Source organism: Podarcis cretensis (genome assembly GCF_951804945.1).
Source record: "Podarcis cretensis genome assembly, chromosome: Z".
In the NCBI taxonomy this organism is placed as follows: Eukaryota; Metazoa; Chordata; class Lepidosauria; order Squamata; family Lacertidae; genus Podarcis; species Podarcis cretensis.
In genome coordinates, this window is record NC_137184.1 from 15,715,560 (window position 1) to 15,742,883 (window position 27,324).

General features: G+C 44.0%; 1 protein-coding gene across 2 annotated transcripts in view; it reads right to left on the reverse strand.

The window, feature by feature from the left end:
• GPR107 (G protein-coupled receptor 107) overlaps positions 1-27,065 on the reverse strand; it is a 47,869-nt gene extending 20,804 nt beyond the window's left edge. Inside the window, exons 1-14 of one of the 2 annotated variants that reach the window (XR_013834679.1) lie at positions 26,867-27,047; positions 11,858-11,977; positions 11,238-11,288; positions 10,145-10,233; positions 9,082-9,179; positions 8,305-8,348; positions 7,229-7,285; positions 6,128-6,226; positions 4,952-5,085; positions 3,623-3,698; positions 3,336-3,409; positions 2,380-2,497; positions 1,645-1,775; positions 1,042-1,085 (exon numbers count right to left, since the gene is read on the reverse strand). Coding sequence is in view for 1 of the 2 variants with exons in the window: in XM_079961359.1 (XP_079817485.1) it covers positions 1,042-1,085; positions 1,645-1,775; positions 2,380-2,497; positions 3,336-3,409; positions 3,623-3,698; positions 4,952-5,085; positions 6,128-6,226; positions 7,229-7,285; positions 8,305-8,348; positions 9,082-9,179; positions 10,145-10,233; positions 11,238-11,288; positions 11,858-11,977; positions 26,867-27,028 (1,297 nt within the window). In the remaining variant the exon portion in view is untranslated. Of the gene's footprint in view, positions 1-1,041; positions 1,086-1,644; positions 1,776-2,379; positions 2,498-3,335; positions 3,410-3,622; positions 3,699-4,951; positions 5,086-6,127; positions 6,227-7,228; positions 7,286-8,304; positions 8,349-9,081; positions 9,180-10,144; positions 10,234-11,237; positions 11,289-11,857; positions 11,978-26,866 lie in introns of both variants that reach the window. The other variant, XM_079961359.1, reaches the window with a different exon arrangement.
• Positions 27,066-27,324: the final 259 nt, after the last annotated feature.

A 27,324-nucleotide genomic window follows, 5' to 3' on the forward strand; every position in this document is an offset into this window, starting at 1 on the left:
TTCTCTTTGAGTATTTCTGACCATGGGATCTCATCCAGCAGCTAGCTCCTTAAGCTTTTGAAATCAGCCTTATTAATGTCCAGAGGGCATGTCCAATTACACAGAGTTTCCCCTTGCCTCTGTAATCATGAAACCCAGGAGGTCATGATCACTTCCTCCCAAGTTTCCCAGTACTTCCACTTTGTCAATTAATTTCTCCCTGTTGATGAGGACCAGGTTCAAGATAGATGATCCCGTTGATACTTCTTCCACCTTCTGGGAAATTAAATTGTCACCAAGGCAATGGAGGAATTAGTTGGACCTTATGTTCTTGGCAGAGTGAGTTCCAATAGGTTATCAGGAAAGTTGAAGTCTTCCATAACTACTATAGCTCTCCTTTGTAAATGTTTGGTAATCTGCTCTAGGAAGGCTTCATCCGAGTCTTCAGGTCCCACGCTGAGTTCCTGGCATCTCCGTTTAATTAATAATAATAATGGCTCTAGTATCAGGAATAGGAAGGGCTCTCTCAGCCTGAGAAAGCAGCTGCTGGTCAGAAGAGGTAATCCTGAGCTAAAGAGACCAAGGGGCTGTCTTGACATAGGCAGCTTCATATGTCTGAATGTTGCATCAGTTTAAAAAAACAACAACACAGGCTTCCTAATAAATCTTTAAAAATAAAACAGATAACAGAAGTAACGATAGGAACTAAAGATGGCAAACACCGTCTTGAGAGGCATGCCCCCTTCTCACTAGTTCGGTGGTTCTCAAAGTGGGCTGCACTGCCACCTGGGCAGTGGGATTACCTAAGAGGCAAGCGGGCAGCAGGGGGTGCTGAAGGTGTAAATGACTATCAGATTTTGAAAAGCTGGGAACCACTGATTTTGCTGGATACAATTAATAGGTTTGAAGTCTCACTCCACAGTGAGAAAATCTGAACGCCCTTAAAAAAGATCAACAAAATGCCAGTATGAGGTGGGGGCAGGAAGGGACCGGACTTGTGTAGCTTCGCTCCCCACAACAGTTTTATGGGGAGTAGGAGCTCAATGGTAATGAACAGCTTACCCTTCCCATCTGTTGCAGAAGCCTCCTGCAAATGTCTTATTGACCTAGAAGAGAGAATTAAGGTGAATTGGTAAGGAGACACCATCTTATGAGTTCAAGTCAATAGATGCTCAGAAAAGAAAAAAATGCCACCACCAACCCACCAGAAGGTGGCACACAGACTGCAATGGGCTTTATGCAAGTGAGGAGCATCCTCTGCTGGCTAGGAAAACTTGCTACAAGATTCCCTGGACCAGCCAGGCATGCAAGACAGACAAAGGCAGTTTTGAAACAAAACACACACAGAGAAAGAATCTTTTAACGTATTAGGCTTAATCCATTTGGTATCAAAGGAATTAGAGACAGTTATCAAGGCAGAGTAAAAACAAGATGGTGGGGGTGGAGTAAGTATTACTTATTTAAAGCATTTGTACCCTGCTCTTCTTGAGCCCCAAAGATTCCCAGAGAGGCTTAACATGGCATCAATTCATACAAGACAGTCCCTGCCTTCAGGCTTACAATCTAAAGGCCATGGCACAAAAGCAAAAAGGGACAGGGAAGGTAGAGGGAGAAAGAGACAAACTTCACATCACACTCACAATAGTTGCCCTTGCTGGTACTCACCATACAACTGGGAAGAGGATGGCCCCACAGCAGAGCAAGTCGACCAGGAAAAGGATCTCTTTCCAGAGACCATACTCCGTTGTGCCTTCTTCTGTTGACTCAATGATGATGTAGGCTACGTTGGCCAGGACCTGGTTAGAAGGGCAGCAAGCAAGACATCAGTCACTTGAGCATCTGGAAACACAAGCCTTATGAAGAACAGCTGAGGGAGTTGGGTATGTTTAGCCTGGAAAAGAGGAGACTGAGAGGAGATACGATGGCCATCTTCAAATATCAAAAGGGTGGTCACATGGAAGATGGAGCAAGCTTGTTTTCTCCTGCTCTGGAGGGTAAGACCCATACCAATGAATTCGACTTACAAGAAAGGAGTTTCTGACTAAACATCAGGAAGAACTTTCTGACAGAAAGAGCTGGTACACAGTGGGACAGGCTCCCTCTGGAGGTGGAGGGCTTCCCTTCCTTGGAGGTTTTTAAGCAGAGGATGGATGGCCACTTGTCATGTATGATGTATTTGAGACTCCTGCATTGCAGTGGGTCGGACTAAGCAACCGTTGGGGTCCCATCCAACTCTAAGATTCTATTATTCTTGCCTTTGTTTCATGTAACATTCCTAAGAATCTGGGTTGGGGGTCAATGATGACTTCATAAGCTCATCAAGGGTGTTCAAAGAACTCAGAAGTTCTTAGTTCATAAGTGCAACACAGCACACCCCTGCAGAGGAGGTCAAGGCCTCACCTGGAGTGGAATGACAATCATGAAGATCTTCTTGTCCTTGTCAGAAAGGATGTGCTTAATGAATGCCCACCCTGTGCCAATGAGAGCAATGGTGATGAAGAGCAGAGCCCCCTTCAACCTGGTGAAAAAATAAATTAAGTTAAATTGATATCAGCAGGGGGAGTAAATGCTTCCTAGAACAACTGTTTCAGAAGCTACATGCATGAAAACCAAGAAGAAAAAACCATGTCCATGTGACACTGGCAGTGCTCTACAGAGAAACTGATCAATCTTTATGTAAATGTCACAAGGGATTTCAAAAACATAAGTTATTTAATTTCCGTGCTTACACTCCAAGCCATCTCAACAGGAGAAAACAATTTAGGAAAATTAATCAATTAACAATCAATTAAGCAAAACGTACACAAAGGCACATATCAGAAGCACAGGAGAACATCAACCACATCTGCTTAAGGGTTACAGAAATGGGTTGTGTCCAGTGCTAGTCTTACTCAGAGTAGGTGCACTGAAATTAGTGAATGTGACCAACTTCAGCCCCTTAATTCCAATGGGTCTACTCTGAGTTAGACTAGCATTGGCACCAACCCCAGAATATAAAACATAATAAGGTAATCAGAAACAATATTATGAGTGTATATAGAGCAGGTGGCTTTGGCCCTCCATACATTTTTGGACTACAGCTCCCATCATCCCTGGCCAACACTGTTGCTGGGGCTGTTGAGAGATACAGTTCAGGAACATCTGGAGGGCCAGATGTTCCCCACACCCAATACAGATGGAGGTGACAAAATAACTATTCTTGCACCTACAATGATTGGTACAGACATCAAGCAGGACCAACTCTGTGCTCCCCATGACCAATCATCTAAGGAGCAGAGGACCCACACACTCCCCTGGCCAGCCTCTGTGGAGGTGGCAAACCACATCGCGGACAGCATCATGGTCCACATACTTACAGGTGAGTGATGTAGTAGACGACAGCCCAGCCTTCGATGGGAAAACCTTGAGAGGAGATGTAGTGGTAATCAATCTGGAGGGGGAAAGGGCAGGAGTGATGTCAAAAGTGTGCAGCCAGCCAATAATCAAGCAGTATATGAACCTTGTTAAATAAATATACCACCCAATGACTTGAAGATCTCACTGCCTTTTCTACGTTTGAACGCACAGCTCATAATCATCAGTTTAAGACACAGGTTTTTTTCTTTGTTAGTTGAAACTAAAAAAACAAACAGTGGTTACTTACTGCATGGAAGACTAATGAGAGGGACTTGGTGAAAGGAAGAGCAGCCATCAGCCAGTGGATCTTGAACACATCAGCCCTGAAACAAAGACGAAAAGGAAAGTCAGAAGAGAATAGTCCTGCTGACACTCTCCTGACAGGAAAAAAAAACAACTATAATACAAAAGGCGAGTTTGAATCAAAATACTGTAGCAACAGAGCCCACGGACATTTACTGCTTTTTATTAAAATATTGTTACCGTTTCCTGGCAATGAATATTTATAGTCATAGGTATGCGCAGCAGGAAATCATAATGGACACAGGACAGTTTTGACTCTCTCTCTTTCAGGACCAGAGTAAGGCACTTGTTTACAAGGATTTGAAAACCTATCTTGGTACAGCTACCTACGTGGAAATAGACAATTTCTGGAAGAGTGAGGAAGGGTCTCTTTGGGGAGGTGGGCATGTGGAAACTGATGCTTGCTGAGAAGCCCTGAGACCTGAGGGTATAGGGTGGCATAAAAATTTAATAATGTAATTTAATAAATAATAATAATAAATGAAAGAGTGCAAAACAGCCCTGCTGGACCATGCTAGCAGCCCATCTAGTCCAGCATCGTGTTCTCACAGTGGCCACCCAGGAGCCCATGCAAAACCTGCAAGCAGGGCCTGAGCACAACAGCATCCTGCACATCTGTGATTTCCAGCAATTGCTATTCTGAAGCATTACTGCCTCCAACCATGGAGGCAGAGCAAAGCTATCAGGGTTAGTGCACACTGATAACCATAGCCTCTTACACCGCAATGCAGGCTTCCTAGGGGCGAGACAGAACAGGAGGCCTTTACAGGTGACTGGTGGCCAAGTCTTGCACACATCAACCCCGACCCTGGATTTCAGAGGGATACGTTGACTTGATTGACATATATCTAAGATGTATGAAACAGATCTCACATCTGAGCACCAACTGTTGAAAACTATGCATTGTGGAGTCAAGTATATATACAGTGGTACCTCGGGTTAAGTACTTAATTCGTTCTGGAGGTCCGTTCTTAACCTGAAACTGTTCTTAACCTGAAGCACCACTTTAGCTAATGGGGCCTCCCGCTGCCGCCACGCCGCCGGAGCACGATTTCTGTTCTCATCCTGAAGCAAAGTTCTTAACCCGAGGTACTATTTCTGGGTTAGCGGAGTCTGTAACCTGAAGTGTCTGTAACCTGAAGCATATGTAACCCGGGGTACCACTGTATACTCTTTTAAACTGATGGCTTTTATGTTTGCATTTATCTATTTGATTGCAGAAATTTGGCTCTCTATGAATGAGTGGCTGCTTTGCTGAGGATCCCCACTTTACCTGCGTTTCCGAAGAGTGTGGATCCACACGGCTCCAAAGATGAAGAAGAAGAGGGCCATGGAGATGTAGAGCTTAGGGAGAGGGATCTCTCCTGCTGAGAGGTAGCTGCTTGGATTCTTCTCCATAATCTCAATCTGCAAGCAGACAAAGCATTGCACTATTAGCATCGTCATTTATTGAATGTGTATACACCACTCAACTGCCAAAGCTGCATCTAAGCCGCTTGCAAGCATAAAACTCATTATTTAAAAAACTGGCACATTTGATCAAAATAAACATTCATGCTATACAATGTTAATTGTTATCTCTGTTCAATCCTGTTTTCCTATCATTTTTCTTTAAGCCAATTCAAGAATCAATAACCACTAGTGTTGACCACTAGTGATGAACCACGTGTTGTAGATATTACTGCAAATTTACTATGCTATGTTTGTGTTATACAAATGACATGAGAAGATTTGGTCTGTTTATTTCTAACATTTATTTTTTCCTACAATTCCTGTTTATAAAACCCAATAAAAAGTTATTCAAAAAATAAAATCAAAATAAGCACCAACAATTAAAACATGCAATAAAACAAGACAATTGTAAAAGGAAAAAAACGTGTAGCAATTAAAGCAGTTTTAAAAAAGAGGTTCAAGCCAGGAAATTAGGAAAATTGAAAAGGAGGTATCAGCATGGAGAATTCAGATCAGCAGAGGTTGCTCCATTTGGGTGAACTGTCCACTGCCCCACCAAACACTCTCTGCTCCCATCCAGCCCCCACCTGCCTGCCATATTGATTAGAACCAGTCCAGAGGGGGACCCTAGTTGTCAGTTTTCTCCTCCTCCTTAGTCTGTTTTGCCCCTTGTAGAATTCAGGAGGGGTGAGGAGGAGGAGAATAAAACCAGAATCAGTTGGCTCCGTCTGGTCTGGTTTTGGCTCCGCCAACTACCAACTCTGGCTGGGCACATCACTGGCTGTAGCTCCCTGCCTTCCACCCCACCAGTCCCAATGTACACTAACTGCTGCCAATTTAGATGGTGCACCTGAGATACCATGGGGCATTCCTAGCCAATAAATATTTTGGATGTCCTTCTCACACTCTCCTAAAGCAGTCCAGAACACCAGGAGGGAGCTGGGTGGGTGAGGAGTTTGGGTTCAAAGCAAAAAAAGGAAACTAAAGTCCAACTCACATCAAGAGTGAAGAGGAGCTGCTCATTCTTCGGGACACATTTGTGAAAATACAGACTGTAGAGGCCTTCTTGGTTTTCTGAGCTGATGTTGAAGGAGAACTGAGGAGGAGAAGAAAGGAAATGTCAACAATCTGTGCAAATGTTCACAAGTCATTCCACTTTAAAGTAGTCCAACTAAGGTAAACAATTGTTTAAGAATTGGTGCCTGAGTTTGATTTTTTCCTCTGCTCTCCCTATTCCTTTTCCCTTTTGTGTTATGGTTTTGTTTCCAGATTGTAAGCCTGTGGGCACTGATTGTATGTAAGCCACACTGGGAGGCTTTTTGGCTGAGGAATGGGGTACAAATGCCCCAAATAAATAATAAATAATAAATAGCCCCAACTCTAAAACCAACTTCTTGCTTTCAGCTCAGCGTTATTAATTTTTATACTGCTTCTGGCCAAGAGAGAGGCTTCCAAGCAGCTTACGAAACTGAGTTACAAATCGATGAGTGCTCTCCCAAGTGATGCTACCGAAACAGGACCAGGCTTTTAAGACAGAGATTATTGTAAAAGAAATTATGGCTGACTCTGAAGATGGTTTGGAAACTTTAATCAGTGGGAGAGAGAGAGAGAAAAAGGGAGGCAGCCCAGGTGTTGGTGGAATCCAGAGAGATGGAATATGGAACACTGATTATGCACCAATGGCACTGGCTTCCTGTCCATTTCTCACCATCACTGATCTGTACACCACCTTTCCACAGTTAAAACAATACTAATGGCAACTTAGCACACTGAAGAAGTTGGATAATTCACCTTAACAATCACAAAAATGTAACCATTTTTTTAAAAGTCATAAACAATAAATGAAAACATCTCAACAAGTGGACACCAAATTCAAGCAACCCCCATGTAATTCATAACAATAAAGATACAAAGCACTGTAATGTCATTAACGGCAAAAATGAAGCATTTCCAAAATCTCGGATTTCTGGGCCCCAAGAAAGGTTTTTGAAGCAGATTTTGGTGATTGTTCAAGTTTAAGATGGAGAAAGTGGTATTTTAGGCAACTTCCAGCAAAGCAGACACTCACACATCTGACTTATGTTTCAGGAGCACTGACCTGGAATGAATAGTGGCCATCTTTGCTCTGGATGGGATGTGTCTTCTCTGGCGGCAACTGGATCAAGGAGCAATTGAGACAAAGTCAAGCTATTGCCAATTCACTAGGAACAGATTGAATTCATCAAAGAAAATGCTAATTGCAAAACCACCCTCACCTGCGCAGTCCTAAGATATGCAAAAAGTTCTTGTTAACTGAATTTGTATTTCACCCTTCCTCCCCAAGGAGCCCAGGGTGGCAAACAGGCACACAATTTAAAATCAAAAACAAGCAAAAGCAGATCAAAACATTCTAAAAACAATTACAATCAAAAACACTGAAAAGGGAGTTAGTTAAAAACTTTCTAAAAGAAGTTACAGCTAAAAAGATTCTTCCATCCTCAGGGTTGCCAGGAACAGAGTTCCTCAGTTTGGATAAACAGAGCTGTTTTCAAACCCCTCCTGAAATTGAATATTGACAGAGAGGCAGACACACCTCACTTGGGAGGGCATTACATGGGGGGGGGGGGGAGACACACACAAAAAAGGTCCTGCTGCTCCTGCCTTGTGAACAGCAGTCATATAAAGGCCATGTTACACAGCGCAACAGCATTAAAGTTCTGACCATCCTCAGAAGTGTCCAATGCCAGGGATGGCAAACCTGTGTTTGTCACTAGGTTCAAACTCTCCTTCAACTCTACGATTCTGTGATTCATCCCTGTACTGGCTGCACAAAAGGTGCTGAACTCTCCTTCACTGGAGGGTTTTCAAACGGATGTTGAGTTCCATCTGTCAGGGATTCTTTAGCTGTGATTCCTGCATTGCAGGGAGTTGGAATAGATGACTCTTGGGGGATCCCTTCCAGCTTCACAGTTCTATTACCCTATGACTCTTTTTAGATTATTATTTCAGTATTTGGCTCTCCCCTTTTCCCTTATGCTCTTCACATTCTTTGGATGGTGTACTTGTTCTTACATTTTTCTGTTTTGTGTATGTCCATTCTGTTCCTGGTTGCTACATATTCTATATAATAATAATAATAATAATAATAATAATAATAATAATAATAATATTCAAAATAAGGCAACACTCTCTTACCTGGAGTTCTGTCACGTTTTGCTTGGATTGTGGTTGCTTAGGATCTAGAGGAATAAAACACACAAGAGTGAGAACAGGGACCTTGGTCATTTACATGGCGGTCTGCACTACTGAGACCATCAGTCCTATGTGCTCAGCGCTCTCATGCTACCAGCTATGATGGCTATGCCTTGCTTCTGTAATTGCAATGTTCCTGCATACCAGTTGCTTGAGTCCTGCTTGTGGTTCTCCCATATAGGTCTCCCAGTGATTAGCCACTGTGAGAAGAGGATGCTGGACTAGATGGGTCATTGGCCTGACCCAGAAGGCTCTTCTTATGGTTCTACTCAGAGCACAAAATGCAGGAAAACTCTTCACTGTGTTCCTCTTACAGTACATGGCGTAACATTTCTGCTGGGGCAAGTGGTGCTCTGCTCGGGTCCTGCTTACAGCAAGAGGCAGGGGGTTGGCCACCGCGAGAAAAGGACGCTGAACAAAGATGGGCCCCTGTCAGCAAAAAGTTTTGATTTCCCCCAGTAAAAGAGATCCAAGAAGGCTAATTCTGGCATTTTCTGCTGCAGGTTCTGTACAGCCAGGACAGCTAACTGCCACTGACAGACAACTAGGCCAAATCCATTTCTAAAGTCACTGGAACCAGTAGCTGCATTGCGGTAGTGTACTCTACTGACAGGCCATTGGCATGCACCTTTTCCTGATAAGACACAGGACTGTGATATAGAGCATGCAACTGAAGCTGTTCATAAAATTAATGGCCAGCCATAAGTAGGAGAGACTTACCTGAATTCTGCTTGCTTCCCGCATTCACACTCCCATCAGTGTCATCAAATATAATTTCTGGCAACTGGGGAATATTGGATTTGGGCTTGACTTGCACACTGGGGAGAAAGAGGGAATGCTTTAATAGAACAAAAATATTTATATGGGTAGAAAAAATATATGAGATGACATTGGAACCCTGGAAACTGCTGCCTTATGCCGTCAGAACACTGGTCCATCTAAGGCAGAACTTCTACAATGACTGGCTCTCCAGGGTTTCAGGACCAAGCTTGGGTATGTAGAAACCAGCCTATTATATACAGGGTGAGTCCTTTAAAAGAGGCCTCATGGATACAGAGTACACATGTTCCATGGGGCCTCTTTTAAAAGACTCACCCTGTAAAAGTAAAGACTGCACCTAAAGCAAGGTAGATTTCAAATAGAATGGCATAAAGTGTGGAACGTAGAGATTAATGATAAATTCATGTGTGCTATCAAAGAAGGGAAATATGGAAGAGAAATTATATTGAGGAAATATGGAAGGCATTTGTGGAATTTGTACTGTTAAAGCAGAAAGGGGTCAAACTATCTCAGAAAGTATTAAATTTTTGGAAACTTGGATAATTATGATAACTAATGGTCTCTGGGGTAGGGTGCACATTTTTTGTACTATTATTATTCATTATTATTGTTTTTTTAAAAAAGAATAAGAAAAGCCTGTCGCTCAGGGGGCAGAGCATCTACCTTGTATGCAGAAGGCCCCAGGTTCAATCCCTAACATCTCCAAGTAGTGTTGGGAATGTCCATCCTGCTGCTTGAAAACCCGGAATGCTGCTGCCAATCAGTGTAGACAATGCCAAGCTAGATGGACCTTGCATATGATCCTAAACGTCATATCCATTGCACTGCCCACCTTTATTTCTGGCCCCGCTCACGACTGTTATAGGACCCTTGGAATGTTTCCCAGGAGGGAATGAGGGCCCTGGGCTGTAATTCTGTTTCCCAGAGCCTATGCTTTCTGCTACAGGCTCCAAATTGGGGGTGGCGGGTGAGAGAATGGAGAGATATGAGATGCGTCTCTTACATCTTCTTTGTGAAGTCCAGTATCAGACGGGTGACTGAGATGTCATGGTCTGGTGTTTTATTCAAAATGCAATATTCCATTTCTTCATCCTGGAGAAGAAGGAGTAAGCAAAAGCTGATGATTCTAAACACCTGCCACCTTCTTGCATCAGGGGAGGAAGTAACTGGCCTATGGAGTTTGCTTGTCAATATTTTTATTATTTTTCATTCTTTATTCTGAATTCAAACAAGGAACACATAAAACCAGAACAAAGGACAAAAATCAAATTAGTTGCCAATTTCTCCAAACAGATTTAAGAGGGCATAAAGGCCAGAAAGTTGTTTATATTTATATTTATTTATTTATTTATTTAATCAAACATACGTACTGCTTGCTTGTAAAAAACAAGCAAACCAGAGATCTTGGGCGACATGAGGCAGGAACAAGAGCCACCCAAAGCATCTAATGTGGGTACAGGAACCTGTGGCCTTCTAGGTCTTGTTATCGACTACAAATGTAATACAAAATTCCATCACTTGCTGCATAGTTTTCAAGTTCTGTTTGCCCTCTCAAGGTGCGCAGATAATGAGTAAGCTTCTCAGAAACTGCCATAATTACAGCAATTTTTGGTACCGGTTCTCTATAACTGACAAGACAATTTTCTATCATTGTGAAGTAACTAGGCATGCTCCGACCATCAAATAAGTGATTACAGGTTTGCAAACACTCCTGGCATTTTCTCCATCTATATAGATAATAAACATAGTTTAGGATCCTATACTTCTCTCTCTCTCCTACTTCTGTCTGAAAAGGCTCTCTCTCTCTCTCTCTCTCTCTCTCTCTCTCTCTCTCTCTCTCTCTCTCTTTTACAGCTGAATAGGTCCACCAGAGGTTTTCACGTAGCAATAGCATCACTTTTCAGAGAAGCAGACATAAATCTAAGGAGGTACTACCAATACATTGTCACCTCAGTCCATGTTGTGTCCAAGATGAATTTGTACAAGGCAGAGCATTCTTCTTCATTAGCCAAAAGAACTCAGCAGAAAACAATGATAAATTTGGGCGTTCTAATTGGTCTTGTCTGAGCTAGAATGTGCTCAACCTATGCCCTTACCAGATAGGTGGAGAATCCATCATTCCGTGTTCGGTCTAAACTGAATCCCACCTAAAAAAGAAAAAAGCACATACATATTTTTTTTCAAAGAAAGAAGCATTAAAATTTAAGGTTTTCAACAGATTTTAAGTATGTGTTGGAAAAAAAGCAATCAAGCTTTTTACTTCTTGATAAAAACAGCCATTTCTCATATTAGAAAAAACTTTGCTAAAGCAGTACATAAATGAAATTAAAAACAACAACAATGCCCCTCTCAGAAAGTGGCACTGTCATTGGTGGTATTTAAGCAAAGGTTGGGTGGCCATCTGCCAAGGATTCTGTAGCTGTGATTCCTGCACTGCAGGGGTTGGATTAGATAACCCTTGGGGTCCCTTCCAACTCTACAATTCTAGGAACTCCCATCACCCCTGGTTGTTAGTTACCCGAGAATTGAAGTCCAGCAGCATCTGGAAAGTCAAAGGCTCCCACCACCACTTCTGGCTCAAAAGGATAGACCTTTGCAAAGGGCCAAGTGGTGTTTGATCCCAATACATGACCCTCCCTTTGACTGCTCAACCCTTCCATGAAGGCATGGGGGGTATTCCTTCAGCTGGGGTGCAAAATACAAAAGGGATGCCTACCAGGTAGTCTTTGACACCCACTCCGACCGGTTTTACTGATAGGTTGTGTACGTTGACCGTCATGAAGCCATCTTTGAAGAAGCCGAAGGTGTTCAGATGGACTTTCTGACGTACGTCTTCCTGGAAAAAAAGGAAACAGGGCTTCTTTTGAAGCTGCAGTGAGGCAAGCTGATGCAGGGATGGGCGGGGAGGGTGCTTGTCACTGGGGTTGGTGAATGCCTTGTCATTCAAGGAGAAGAGGGGGGCCATTGGGCAGGTGGGATGCTGCCACATGGACCTCAAGTGTTTCAGCATAGCTCAGTTAGTTAGAACATGGTGCTGATACCACCAAGGTCACAGGTTTAATCCCTATATAGGACAGCTGCATATTCCTGCAATGCAGAAGGTAGGGCTAGATGATCCACAGGGTCCCTTCCAACTCTACAATTCTATGGATATGTCTACCAACAGCCAGCCCCTTTTTGCTTGCCTCTATAAGGGTGACCCTGCCTGGCAGCTTCCTGATCCTCAGTCTCAGTGTTACACCTTTCAGAACTCAACAGGGAGGGAGGATGAGGATGAGGCTAGATCTACAGTGAGGAGGAAAAGTATTTGATCCCCTGCTAAATTTGCCCATCTGTCCTCTGACAAAGAAATGACCACTCCATAATTTTAATGGTAGGTTTATTGTAGCTGTGAGAGACAGAATAACAACAGGAAAACCCCAGAAACCCAGAAGACAAAAGTCAGAGACTGGTGTGCATTATAATGAGTGAAATAAGTATTTGATCCCCTATCAACCAGCCAGATAAAATTCATGCTCGGTCAGAGGTATGTGCCTATCTCTCCAGGCACCGGCTGAATTCTTTTGACCTCCCTCCGGCGACTCCCGGCAGGAAAAACACATGAGGTCCGTTCCGGCGATTTCCCTCAGGCTGTGAGAAAAACACACCAACTGCTTCTCCTCCTCCCTGCTCCCTGCATATCCCCAGGGAGGGGAATCAGACTCAGACAGAAATGTATCTACATGTCTTTATTCCTGTCTTTAGCAGTCATACAGTGAAAGATGTCTGCTCTCTTCAACAAACAGAGAGAAAACTCCAAACTCCACCCATGTACATCCTGTACAGGTCATATGACACACACTGAGCTCACATCCTGTGCTCAATAAGGAGAATGGACTGCCCCTTTGTTTCCATGGCAACAGTCACATACATCCTGTCTGGCTTTGCAGCCACAAGCAGCTGACTGAGCTGCTAGAGCCTTTGCTTGCTGCAGCATTGCTGCTTTAGAATAACAGTCAGGCTACCTGATATCTTCACTGTATGTAACGAGCTGAGATTAAAAGCACCTGCTATAAGGGAGAGGTCTTACCTGTAATCCCAGCTTGTTACAGTACCTGTACAAAAGACACCTGTCGACAGAAGCAATCAATCCAGCAGATTCCAAACTAGCCACCAAGACCAAGACCAAAGAGCTGTCCAAGGATGTCAGGGACAAGACTGTAGACCTGCACAAGGCTGGACTGGGCTACATGACTATTGCCAAGCAACTTGGTGAGACGGTGACAACAGTTGGTGCAATAATTCGCAAACGGAAGAAACACAAAATAACTGTCAACCTCCCTTGGTCTGGGACTCCATGCAAGATCTCATCTCGTGGAGTTGCAATGATCAGGAGAACAGTGATGAAGCAGCCCACAACTACACAGGGGGAACTTGTCAATGATCTTCAGGCAGCTAGGGCCATAGTCACCATGAAAAGAGTTGGTAACACACTACGCCGTGAAGGACTGAGATCTTGCAGAGCCCACAAGGTCCCCTTGCTCAAGACAGCACATGTACAGGCCCGTCTGCAGTTTGCCAATGCACATCTGAATGACCCAGAGGAGAAGTGGGTGAAAGTGTTGTGGTCAAATGAGACCAAAATCGAGCTCTTTGGCATCAACTCAACTCGCCGTGTTTGGAGGAGGAGGAATGCTGCCTACGACACCAAGAACACGATCCCCACCGTCAAACATGGAGGGGGACATATTATGCTTTAGGGGTGTTTTTCTACTAAGGGGACAGGATACCTTCACCGCATCGAAGGGACAACTTTATAAAATCATTTACTTTATATTAATTTATATACTGATTAACACCAAAATAAGTTTCTAAGTAGTTTACCAAGTACAAATAATAGTCACCTCAGTAGCCTACACACCATACCCAATATGGCAAAGGGACTTTATAAAATCATTTACTTTATATTAATTTATATACCGATTAACACCAAAATAAGTTTCTAAGTAGTTTACCAAGTACAAATAATAGTCACCTCAGTAGCCTACACACCATACCCAATATGGCAAAGGGACTTTATAAAATCATTTACTTTATATTAATTTATATACTGATTAACACCAAAATAAGTTTCTAAGTAGTTTACCAAGTACAAATAATAGTCACCCCAGTAGCCTACACACCATACCCAATATGGCAAAGGGACCCAAAGAAGGGACTTCTTGTTATCTACCATTCCATACCTCCTGAAAGTGCATCAGATCTTGATAACCTTAGATTTTTTTTTACATATGGGCAATGCCCTTCGTCCTTAAGGCTGTAGAGTCCTCTCCCCACAGCAGAAGAGAAGCGACATGTAAAACAATTGGTTACTTAGCAGACTATAGGCAGATTCTTGTGCTTGGGCTGGGCAGAGCTTCTGAAAGGCAAGGCAGCCTATTCTGGGACTGTTTGGTTGTTACCAATTATTGCAGACAGCTAATCGTTTTGCATGCTGATGCACAGGTTGACAGTTCAGTGCAGTTCCTTACACACCTCAATGCTCTTCCTACCATTCATACTGCTCTTTGCCAAGGAGGGGAAGAAATTGTGGGTGGTATTTAGCTAAGTTTTACTCAGGCACTATTTGCAATCCAAACATATATTAAATGCTTTGACACTGAAGCACTAAGTGCCCAGAGCCCCCTGAATGGAAGCTTCTGAACAGCCCCCTAAGCCAATGATGTATCTTTACCAAGCCCACAAAGGGAAAGTCCAAGCCAGGAAGAATTCCAAATCAAGTGGAGCTTGAAGTATACTTGAAGGATTTGAAGGAAATTATCAGAATTAGGCAGGCATTGCCAAAGATTCCTGAAGGGGAACCATCTGGTCAATCATAAGAAAAATATGAGCAGCACGTTCTAGCCGCCTTGGGCTTTGATGCCATTAGGAGACAGAGGAGGAGAATGGGCAAAACCATGATATAATTATAGTCTTAGCCTCATTGTGGTTAAAGGTATAATGGGGGATAGGCTCCAGGATAATGTGCTCTCCACAAACATGATGTCCTTCGTTCATTTGTATTCACCTTAACAATGGTTACTGTCAATCTGGGTTTGCCTTGAAAAAGGATTTGAAAACCAGGGTTTGAAACTAGTTAGCAAACCCTGGTTGAGAGGGTAACTGGTTAGTGGCAACCTTGGTTTAAAAGGTGGTACTGACATACCTGTTAACCTGGTCAAGTCCACTGAGGGAGAGAAGAATGGCACTCTAGAGAGGTGGGAGCATAGGCTCTTGCAGCCTGTCACTGCTGCAATGGTTAGTGTGTTATACTAGAACAGGGGTTGGCAACTTAAGGCCACAAGTGGCCCACGGAGGTCGTTTAACTGGCCCACAAGCCACCCTCAAACTGAGCCGCCCACTCAGTGAGTCCCCGCCCACTGCGCTAAAACAGCACAGCATGGGGACTCGGTTCCGCAGCACCAAAAATCTCATCTGCGCAGACACCAAAAATCATGGTCACACAATCTGGCCCACGGAGGGATCTCCACTGGAATGAACCGGCCCAGGAGAGGTAAACCTTGCCAACCCCTGTACTAGAACCTGAGAGAGACCAGGGTTCAAATACTCACTCAGCCATGAAGCTCGCTGGGCGAACTTGGGGCCAGTCACTGCCTCTCTCAGACTAACTTACCTCACAGGATTCTTGTGGGGATTAGATGAGGGAGAAAAAGAAACATATATGCCACCTTGAGCTCATTGGAGAAAAAGTTAGGATATAAATGCAGTAAATATATAAAAGCAATGCAGGGCAGCTTGATGTCCTGTAGTTGTTGTTTGGACTCCAGCTACTATCAACTGCAGGCAGCCTGGCCAAAAGGTCACATCTAGAAGGCACCATACAGCCCACCCCCGCCAAAAGGGACAGTTGTACCAGCTTTCAACAACCTGGTGCTGCTTCAGATGTTGTTGGACTCCAACTCCCATCAGGCCCGAGCCAGTTGATGGGAGTTGGAGTCCAAGAACATCTGGAGGACACCATGTGTTGCTATGTTACACCTGCACCAGCAACCCAAGAAATGCAAAATAAAACCACAGCTGCAAGTCTCTGCCTGCGCCATGGAAGGCGGACAAGGAGCGATTCATTCAAATGACAATCTGCCCTGCCCAAGATACACCTCATGGTTCTGTTTTCCCACACACACCCAACCTCAAGTGCACACACCTGGCTTGCTGATGGATGTCCAATATCTGCAGCGCTGTTTGTCTGGCAATTACTTCCAGTTAAGAAGTGTGTTACATTTACTCAATGGAAATCAGTTACATGTGACATGTCCAGGACTCGCTACAGAGACAGAGGTTCTTAAGACACCCGCTAGATTTATCACTGAGACACAAACAAGAGCAAACTTGGAGCACTTGAAATCTGAAGATCAACACTTTCTGGTTTTAATCAGCAGGGGGCAACATCACCACAGTTCATGTACAATGAGGGAACTAAAGGATTTCATGAAACAGGACTGGAAATGGTGGCTAACGCTCATGGGGGCATATCCACACACACAAAAGCTAAGTATGGATGCATGGGGGGGATCTTTAAACAATTATTAACAAGAGCATGGGAATGTGTCAAAGTTTTGAATGCTGAACCTGCATTTTCCACTACTTAAGAAAGCCTTACTTACTTACTTACTTAGAGCGAGATGAGCGCCGCAACCCCAGAGTTGGTCATGACTGGACCTAATGGTCAGGGGTACCTTTACCTTTACCTAAGAAGGCCACCTATTGGGGATCAACAGCAGGGGAGGGTTTTCTCTTCACGTCCTTTGGGGATTCCTGAAATCACTGGGTCAGCTAGTGTGTGTGTGCGCTTGTCTGTGTATGTGTGTATATATACAAAAAGAGTGAGGAATTCTTACAAACCCTAACCACATCTCACAGCTAAAGTCTGAAGAAGTAACTTGCTTTGAGTCATAGCCACCATCCTTTTTTCAAAATAGACTGAGGGAAGAATTCAATCAACCTTGCATAGTCTTTTTTTTTTTTTAATTGAAAACAATTTATATGCCACTTGCTCAACAGAAGACCTCTAAACAGTTTATAAAGAACACCTACTGGTAAACCCTATACCTGCCATTATAAAGAAGTTGGAGAGAGCCGGACAAGAAAACCACTACTTTTCAATCAACCTAGCAAAGTTTTATTACATATGAAAAATCAACAGAACATGATTATAGGCCTCCAAGGACACATGGCAACTTGTGAAATGATACCTTTGTTTAAAAACTGAAATGACTTGAAAGTTAAATATAATTAAATATAAATTTGGTGCTTCTGGAGGGGGGATTGTTGAACACTGATAATTGCTTCTTCTATAAATATGTGAAAACAATAAAGTATTTGGTGAGGGGGGAGGGGAGTCCAAGGATGCTCAGACAAGAACTATATACATGTAATACAGTAACTTGGGGTGGGGGAATCACAGACCAGGAAATAAAAAAGGAAATGCATTAACTATCAATTCAAACCCTTATTTTAAGCAATATAAGCATGTCAATTTACCATTAATAGGATTTTTTAAATGCTTAACTTTTGGTTGGATTGGTCTCTCCCAACACCCAGCCGCTGAATTTCACAAGACTGAATTAGTCATAGAACCACGTTGAGATTTCAAATGTATATATTATCTATGCAGCCCATTATTCTACGGTTTCAGTTACAAGTGTTTTGCAACTTCTGAGAAAGAACTGCGGGCCAGCAAGGGAAGATGTGATGGAGGAAACTGATAAGGGAGAAAAATTAAGTCAACATAGTTTTACTTTCAAGCATCAGCCTCACACATCTACTTTCGTTTACTCCATCCATACTCTTGCTTAATGACGCATGTCTGTACTTGCAGCTTGACAAACCACAATACCAGCTCTCTAATCATGCATGTGAGGATCAGAAGACCATGGCAAACCTCCTAACAAATGGCATTACTTTTTTATCATTTTGTTCTCTGTATAGTTATTTTTAAGCATGTCACACACCCAAATGCTAGCAGTTAAGCAGCGTATAAGTGCCTTAAATTAAACAGTTATTTTCATTTTTAAAAGGGGCTAATAGGTTTAATGAATAATAATAGAGCGTGTGGTACAGTGGTTAGTGTGTTGGGCTAGGGCCAGAGAGACCAGGGTTCAAATCCTCATTTGGCCATGAAACTCACTTGGACCAGTCACTGCCTCTTTCAGTCTAATCTACCTCACAAAATCGTTGTGGGGATTAAATGAGGAGGAAAACCTTGTATGCCACCTTGACCTCCTTGGAGAAAAAGGTGGGATATAGATGCAATAATAAATAAATGAAAATAATAAATGCACAAGGCTCAAAAGTACTGAACCAGAGGGGCCTCATATGCCCTTGAAGGTGAAGAGATTCCAGCATCTTGGACATACAATGGCCAAGGACGTTCCCCACTCAAGGAAAGAGAATTTACCAATAGAATTGTGCAACAGTGAAAGGGGAAAAAACAAAACAAAACAATCTCTCTGGTGGTAGGTGCTTTCCAAGGTGGTCCTGCATGTGTGTGAGGGACTCCACAGAACACGCCTACCCAGTGGCCACCTTCAATGTCAAGCCTGCCACCACCAAATATCCCATCTGGGATCACTGTTCACATCTTCTGGGGCATTACTCATCTCTGCAATGCCAAAGTTGGGAGAAAGGCTGGGGTGCCCTTGCCATTGCAAGCAAAGATACAGAAGCCTGGCCACACCAATGGTACAACAGCCATTTTATTTGAACACCAAACAAACACTCTACAGTCTTTCTGAAAAATCACTAAGAAAGTCCCGGTGTGCTCCATGGGATATGTTATATACAGAGCATTGCACAGCCCCACTGAATCCCACAGATTGGCTATTCTGGTCCATATCCTGTTTTTCCTACAGTGGCTAATCAGATCAATATAGGATTCAGCTTTCATTACAGTGCAACTATGTTACTCAGAGTCCATCAGGCTCGCTCCCAAGTCTACACAGAATTGCAGTCTTAAGTGGATATCAGTTAAGCAGGCTCTTACTCAAATATCTGAGGATTTTAAAATATGCATTACATCAGGAATATTGCAAGGTGCCTTATAATGAGTCAAAGCATTGCACTGCAAACTTGCATTGCAAATTCTGCAGTTTAGGTGGTTGAACTAGAACACATGACCCATGTGGTACCTTCTAAAATTACAATTCTGTGATTCTGTGAAAGTGTTGGCTCACCTAGTTCACAACTAGAAGTAGCTCTCCAGGCTTTTCCAGTTCTACCTAGAAATGCCAGGCATTGGACCCATTTCTTTCTACAAGAAAAGCAGATGTTCCACCACTGAACTAGGGCCCTTAGTTTACCACATTGTAGTCTTCATGGTTCTGAATAAAATGCAGAGTCAAACAGGAATATAGGAAACTGCCTTATACCGAGTCAGACCATCGGTCAGCTCAGTAATGCTTACACTGACTGGCAGCATCTCTCCAGCATTTCAGAGGCAAAGAGTATTCCCATCTCTACCTGGAGACACCAGGGATGAACTCAGGACATTCTGCTTGTAGGGCAGAGGCTCTAGTGCTCAGCTACAGCCCTATCCTCTAAAACAGAGGTGATGAACTTGAGTTTCTGCAGATGTTGTTGGACGCCATTATTCCTGCTGCCTGGGGCCAAAGGGAAAGGGAAAAAGGGTCTTTCAGCCCAGCTCTCATAGTTATAACCTCCAATTGGAATAGAGCTAATTTAAGCAAATGCTTTACCTCTCAGCACAGTGTGCTAAGCTGTACCTGTTAAAATTCCAAAAGGAAAAAACATCATACGTGGATGTGTACCTAAGACCAACATTGTTAACTTCCTGCTGACATGACCTCAGGTCACTTGACATAAGGTGCAGCAGACTTCAGGCGAAGAAGTCTGCAAGAACAAAAAGCAAAACAAGTACAGTGGTACCTCTGGTTACGTACTTAATTCGTTCCGGAGGTCCGTTCTTAACCTAAAACTGTTCTTAACCTGAAGCACCACTTTAGCTAATGGGTCCTCCTGCTGCTGCTGCTGCGCTGCCGGAGCATGATTTCTATTCTCATCCTGAAGCAAAGTTTTTAACCTGAGGTATTATTTCTAGGTTAGCGGAGTCTGTAACCTGAAGCATATGTGACCTGAAGCGTATGTAACCCGAGGTACCACTGTACTTGATTGAATCTCAAGCCGAAGGTTCCTCCAGTCCAGCCTCCTGCTCTCACAGTGGCTAACCAGATGCCCCAATTGGAAGCCTCAAGTTGTAACTTTTCCTCACAGAGGAGTTGATCCAGCTCCTTAATCAGTTTAGCGGCCCATCCCCGGCTCTACAAAATCCTTTTTGAGGTGCTGAAACCAGAACAGTAAACAGTGGCCTTGTTTATACAACACAGAAAGCCAAATAATGGCTTCTAGGAGTGGAGAACAGTTTTCAGACAGAGGGTTGCATTCCTGCAATGCTGACAAAGTTAGAAGTAGCAAGCAACAAAGCACTGGGAGAGAAAAATTATGCTTGTAAACTTCAACATTACTGCTAAGCAAACATCCCTAGAAAGTTGAAGTGGGTTACAGTAAGGGTGGGAAAGCCTCAGGTCTGGGGACCAGAAGTGGCCCTCTAGGCCTCTCTATCTGGCTCTCAGTACACTTCCTGGGCCACACCCCTTCACACTCTCCTCAAGTGCTTTTGCTTGGCTGGAACACCCTTGAACTGTGACAATGCCTTTTGATTACCTCAATGGAGGATGGAGATCTGTGTATGACGTGGAGATGCAAAGGCTGGGGGAGGAGTGGACAGAAAACATTAGGGGAAACAAGGGCATGTCAGAAACAAACAACTGAGAAGCTGATGTGAAACTGAAGCAAAGAAATATTTGCACTTCAGTTTCTCGCAATTTCTTCCCAAATTTTTCTGAGTTTTTTTCCAGGCCCTCACATTTCTCTGTATGTATAAAAATCTCCAAGCTTTGATTGGCTGGCAGGTGGGTGAGTCACATCCATGGCTTGGCCCACTTTTGCCTCTGGCCGAGCCCACCATTGGCATGAAGCCCCCAGAATGTTGTCCAGAAGGGAATGGGGCACTCACTCATCTTCAAAAAGTTTCCACACCCCTGGTTTACAGAATGCCCAGTAGCTTACATGTTTATTTCTTTTGTCCCTGTGTAATGAAGAGAACAAAGACAAGGTGAGTTTGGAGAAGGCAAATTAACCTGAAGCTTATGTTCAGCTGCAGTTTTCCAGTTTGAGGCACTCAAACATTATGCACTAGTCCTTACAACAGAAGGAAATGACCTGCTAAAAGGGACATTGCTCAACTGAGCCCTGAGCTAAAGAATGCGTAAGCATTTTTGTTGCCTGGTCTTTCCTGACAGCTTCAGAGAAAACGGAACAAGAATCGGGAGGGGATGAAACAATATCGTAATGGGTGCAATTATAACACTGCCTAAGATGATGGCAAACCAGGCCATCCACACCTTCTGGTATGCTTAGCTCAACACATGCCACATCATGGAATGAAGCTCAGCTTACAAAGGGCAGGGCTTTCTCAGCCAAGGTTCCAACACTGTGGAATGTCCCTGACCCCCAACATTGAAGCCTGGCCTCCAGCTCCCACCATCCCCGACCACTAGTCGTTCTGGCTGGGGCTGATAGGAGACCACAAGATATGCAAGGTACCACACTGGCTACCCCCAATTTTTATTATGTATGCGGATCCAGGGAATAGTCACAGCTCAGTGGTGGGACATTTTGCCTTGCATACTGAAGGTCACAGGTTCAATCCCCACCATATCTATTCCCTGCTTGAAACCCTGGAGCGCTGCCATATACAATACTGAGCTATAAGGCAGCTTCCCAGATTCACTCAGCCCTTTCTCCAGAAGTACAAACTGCAAAGACTAGAATCTTCCTTTATTTTTAGGGGGATGCACCAGCTTTGCATGCAGAAAGTCCAACATGTGACCTACCCTCCAAATAGTCCTGGGAACTGTAGGTTGTTAAGACCTCTGGAAATTGCGGCTCTGAGTGGTTAACTACAGTTCCCTTGATTCTTTCAGAGAAGCCATGTGCATTAAATGTAAAGCATGGATGTGAACTGGATTGAAGCATATTTTAGAACCCCTATGATTATAGGCTTGTCTACACATTACACTGCATGATCTGGATGCAGGAGGCTCCAGGTTTAGGCCCTGGCATTGTCAGGAAATAATCAGTTCTGAACCCTGGAGTGTTACTGCTAGTTAAGTGTAAACAATGCTGAGCTAGATGGACCAACAGCCTGACTCAGTATGCATAGGAAGCTGCTTTAAACTGAGTCCCATCATTGGATCCACCTAGTCCAATATTGTGTACACTCACTGACAGCAGCTCTCCAGCGTTTCAGTCAGGCAGCCTCTCCCAGCCCTAGCAAGAGATGCCATGAGTTGAACCTGCAACCATCTGCATGCAAAGCAGATGCTCTACCACTGAGCCCTTTCCCAGATAAGGCAGGTACATATCTTAAAAGAAGTCTGCGCTTTACCATCTTAAAAGTTTGGCGCTATTAGCTGCCATTAGATAAAATAATTGATATCCTGAACTTAGAGGACTTTCAAAGATCTGAACTTACAGTACAATAGCCCTCATTAATGGCGTTTGTGTGTAAGTAACACCAAGGCAGGAAACCCCCAAGTTCCAATTCCATTTGGCTAAGAAGCTCACTGAGTAACTGGTCACTGTCTTAGCCTAACCTCCTCAAAGGATTGTTGTGAGGATTTGAGGAGGGGTGTGTGACAGAGACTAAAATTCAAGTCCCCTACATTGCCAAGAATCTTGAAAGGTGATCGTTTGACCAGTCATAGAAATTAGGATAAAGAAGATAAAATGAGGTGGGGAGGTGATAGAGGAAAAAATGAAGTACACTGCCTTGAGCTCCTAAGAGGAAGGACAGGACAGAAATGGTCTTTCATCATTATTTCTTAAAGAATAAGAATTTCCCTTATGAGACAAACCTTTGGTCTAGCTCAGTACTATATACATTGACTTTAAAAAATAATATACGGTATATTTTAAAAAGCAACAGATAACCAAACACCTAACAGCAGCCACAACAAGCCATAAATGGGGGAAAGAGTCAAAGCAGCATGAAAGGCTAAATGACTACCTGAATAAAGTCTTTTCCTGAGAGCAGAAGGAAATTGATAGGAAGGGAATTCCATGGCTGGGCACAACCCCTGAAGAGGCCCATCCCTGCCACATGTGCCTTGGATACTAGAAGAATTGGCAGAAGGACCTTCTGGAAGATCTCAAAGGCAGGCTCATTGATAAGAAAGCGGTCCTTTGAGTAACCTGGTCTTTCTAGAACTTTCCAGGTCGTGACCAACACTTTGAGCTCTGCCCCAAGAGAGCCACACAAGTTCTTGTAACTCTTCCCATTCAACACCTTTCTGCAGCATTCAGAGAAAGCTTCAAGTTTCCAAAGACAGTTGAAAAGGCAGAGTTGCACAGAACATATTAGAGCAGTCCACATTAGATGTAACTAAGGCACGTTATCATGGCCAGATCTAACACCTCTGCTATCCTATGGCGTTCCAGTCTACTGTCAAGATCTGGATACCCAGGCTCATTGATGGTTTCCGGAGAACACCCAGACTCCAAACAAGAGTCCTCTAGGGAAGCACAGCCCTAGCTAAGGCAGGATAACCCACATTCCCCGATTCTATTGACAACTCAGGGTTCTGAAGTGGCTCAAGCAATTGTTCATATCCTCAGGCTGCAAAACCAGAGACGCACACATAATAACTAGATGAGTAGGCAATGGACATGCACATGATAACCACAGCACCTAAGTCCATATGCATATCAGCAGCTACCTACAAAGTCTCAAACTAACCACACCTGTAACTTATGCATATTTGACTTGTGCACATTCAGCTTTAAGTGGGTGACAAAAAAAAAAAAAATTAAAGAGGACAGAATTCTTGAAAAAATAACTTTGGTAATCCCACCCAACATTGAACCGAATGTGTTTTGATTATATACAATTTTGGCTTTTGGTGCGATACCTGAAACATAACCTCCACATATGTTGCAGGCTTACTGTAATGCTCATTGTCATCCCAAATACTAAACACCAATAACCTTTAATTATATTGCTAACAAAAAGAATAGGTTGTATGCAACTTAGTCCTACTCATCATCGATCCATTGAACTTAACATATCTAAGTTACTCATTTGTTTCCAGGCCCAATTCAAGGTGTTCAGATTAGGGTTTAGAGCCCTAAACCACTTAAGCCCCAGATATCTGAGCTTCTGGACCCTCTGAACTGCAACAGGACAGCACCTTCTCTGTGGCAGGTCCCTCCACACAGAGGTAAGTCTGACTTCCTTTGTTGTTGTTTAGTCGTTTAGTCGTGTCCAACTCTTCGTGACCCCATGGACCAGAGCACGCCAGGCACTCCTGTCTTTCACTGCCTCCCGCAGTTTGGTCAAACTCATGCTGGTAGCTTCGAAAACACTGTCCAACCATCGTGTTCTCTGTTGTCCCCTTCTCCTTGTGCCCTCAATCTTTCCCAACATCAGGGTTTTTTCCAGGGAGTCTTCTCTTCTCATGATGTGGCCGAAGTATTGGAGTCTCAGTTTCAGGATCTGTCCTTCCAGTGAGCACTCAGGGCTGTTTTCCTTCAGAATGGAGAGGTTTGATTTTCTTGCAGTCCATGGGACTCTCAAGAGTCTCCTCCAGCACCATAACTCAAAAGCATCAATTCTTCAACGATCAGCCTTCTTTATGGTCCAGCTCTCACATCCATACATCACTACTGGGAAAACCATAGCTTTAACTATACGGGCCTTTATTGGCAAGATGATGTCTCTGCTTTTTAACATTCTGTCTAGGTTTATCAATGCTTTTCTCCCAAGAAGCAGCTATACAACATTGAGGTGATCCAGGGACAGTCTACATATATACTGGCCTATTCCTACCTCTTTTTCTTAATGGTGACTGCTCCTGCTCAGGCTGCATAGAAAAAGCATTCTGATTCATGAAACTCATTCCAAATGTACAGATAAAGCATAATAGAATTCTACAGGATGAGGTATTAAGTGTATAAAAACAGTCCAGATCCAATTATCCTTAGGCATGCACCTTCAGATGGTGGAGATGTCAGGCACCATTCTGGCACCCAGGCATCTTTGCTTGGTCACAAGTGGTTGATAGCCAGGTGCAAATGCACCAGGCACCTGGCTAATTTTGAACACCGATGGGGAGAGATAGTCCTTGACATAGTGCGATCCTGAGCCATTTAAGACTGTATAGGTCAAAACCAGCATTATGAATTGTGCTCGGAAACTACTTTGCAGTCACTGCAGGTGGGCCAGGATTGGTGCAATATGTCCTTCCCCACTGAACTCTGCACCAGCTGGTTTCCAAACTATCTTCAGAGGCACCCCATATGTACAATGCATTGCAGTAGTCTAACCTAGAGGTTCCCAGAGCATAGGTGACAGAAGTTAGGCTATTCCTGTCCAGATGGGGCGCAGCTGCGCCACCAGCCAAAACTGATGGAAGGCACTCTGTGCCACTGAGGCCACTTGAGCCTCAAGCAAAATCAGAGGTCCAGAAGGACCCCTAACCTACATACCTGCTCCTTCAGAAGGAGTATAATCCCATCAGGAACAGGCAACCTCCTATCCATCCAGACTTAGGGAACCACCCAACAACACTGCTTTATCTGGATTGAGCTTCAGTTTGTTGGCACATCCACTGCCACACCTACAGATGTAAAGGAAAAGTAGAGTTGTGTCATCAACATATTGCTGACAGAACTCCAGATAACCCCATTCAGCAGTTTCATGTAGATGTTGATCAGCATAAGCAGGGAAAATCAGACCCTGAGGTACCCCACATTGAAGGCTCCATGTGGCCGAAGAGCACTTCCCAAGCATTACCCCCTGAAAACAACCATCCACATAGTACTGGAATTACCACAAAGCAGAACCACCCAACCCACAACTCAAGACAGTTTCTCTAGAAGAACGCATGGCCAATGGTATCGAAAGCCGCTAAGGTAAAGAATTGGCAGGGATGCATTTCCCATGTCTCTCTTCTGCCAGGGGATATCATACAGGGTGGCCAAAGCAGTTTCTGCATCAAAACCCAGCCAAACCCCCAACTGAAATGAATCCATAAAAACCACCCAATTAAGTCCTTCTCAGAGATGACTTACTGGAAATCAATGACACCAAGTCAGTCATAACCATCAATTTCAATGGGCCTACACTGAGTAACATTAACTCTGGCTACAACCCAAGAAAAACAGGTTCTAGCCACCTAAGTCCTATAATACCCACTGGAGGGCAGTGACCCCAAAGTCAGCCACACGGATCAATTTCAAGAGGTCTCCTCTTGGGTATTACAGTATTATTATGACTATTGTTGGTTATTTCCGATCCATTACCCACCGATTTCAACGGTTTCTTCCCGAGTAAGCCTCAACACTGCCTACAAACCAATAACAATAAGGATGGGCTTCATCCAACAAAGTCCTACTCAAGAGTAGAACCCACTGAAGTCACTGCCCACTATCTTTCAAAGGGTCTCCTGCCGGGTAAGGGCAAACAGCGATCGCAGCCCTAGCAAGGTGGAAGAGGTTGCCTCGCCGGGTTCAGCCCTCGCCACACCGTGACCCGCCCGATTCGCTCCTCTCCTTTTCTCTCCTCCCCCTCCTTTTCCCCAACCCTCCTGCCCCTCTCCAGCGGGCCTACTTTGAGAGTGAGGTGGTGAACTCGGGCCCGCGCGGGGTCTCCCAGGAGCAGAGCCGCCAGCAGGATCAGCGCCGCCTTAGGCGAAGGAACCAAGCAGGAACCGCCACCGCCTCTCCTGCTCCTGCACAACGCCATGTTTATTCCAGCATCAACACCGGGCATCCTCGCAGGCCCCTCCTACTTCCGGGGTCAGGGGGCGACGTGGAGGAGGAAGAGGGACAGACCGGAAACAACGCTACAGCCCCCGGGTTCATAGAGAGATAGCTCTAGAGTATAGAGACGTTTACTAGGGACGAAAGAGACGAGCCTTGGAAGCCGCGGGGTTTTTTCTCACCTAAGGGATGGGCGGGACAATGAAAACCCCATACAGTATATGGAATTATTTCCTCCAAGAAGCTTAAGGTGGCATAGGTGGTTCTCCCCTCCCCTCCATCTTATCCTCACAACAACCCTGTGAG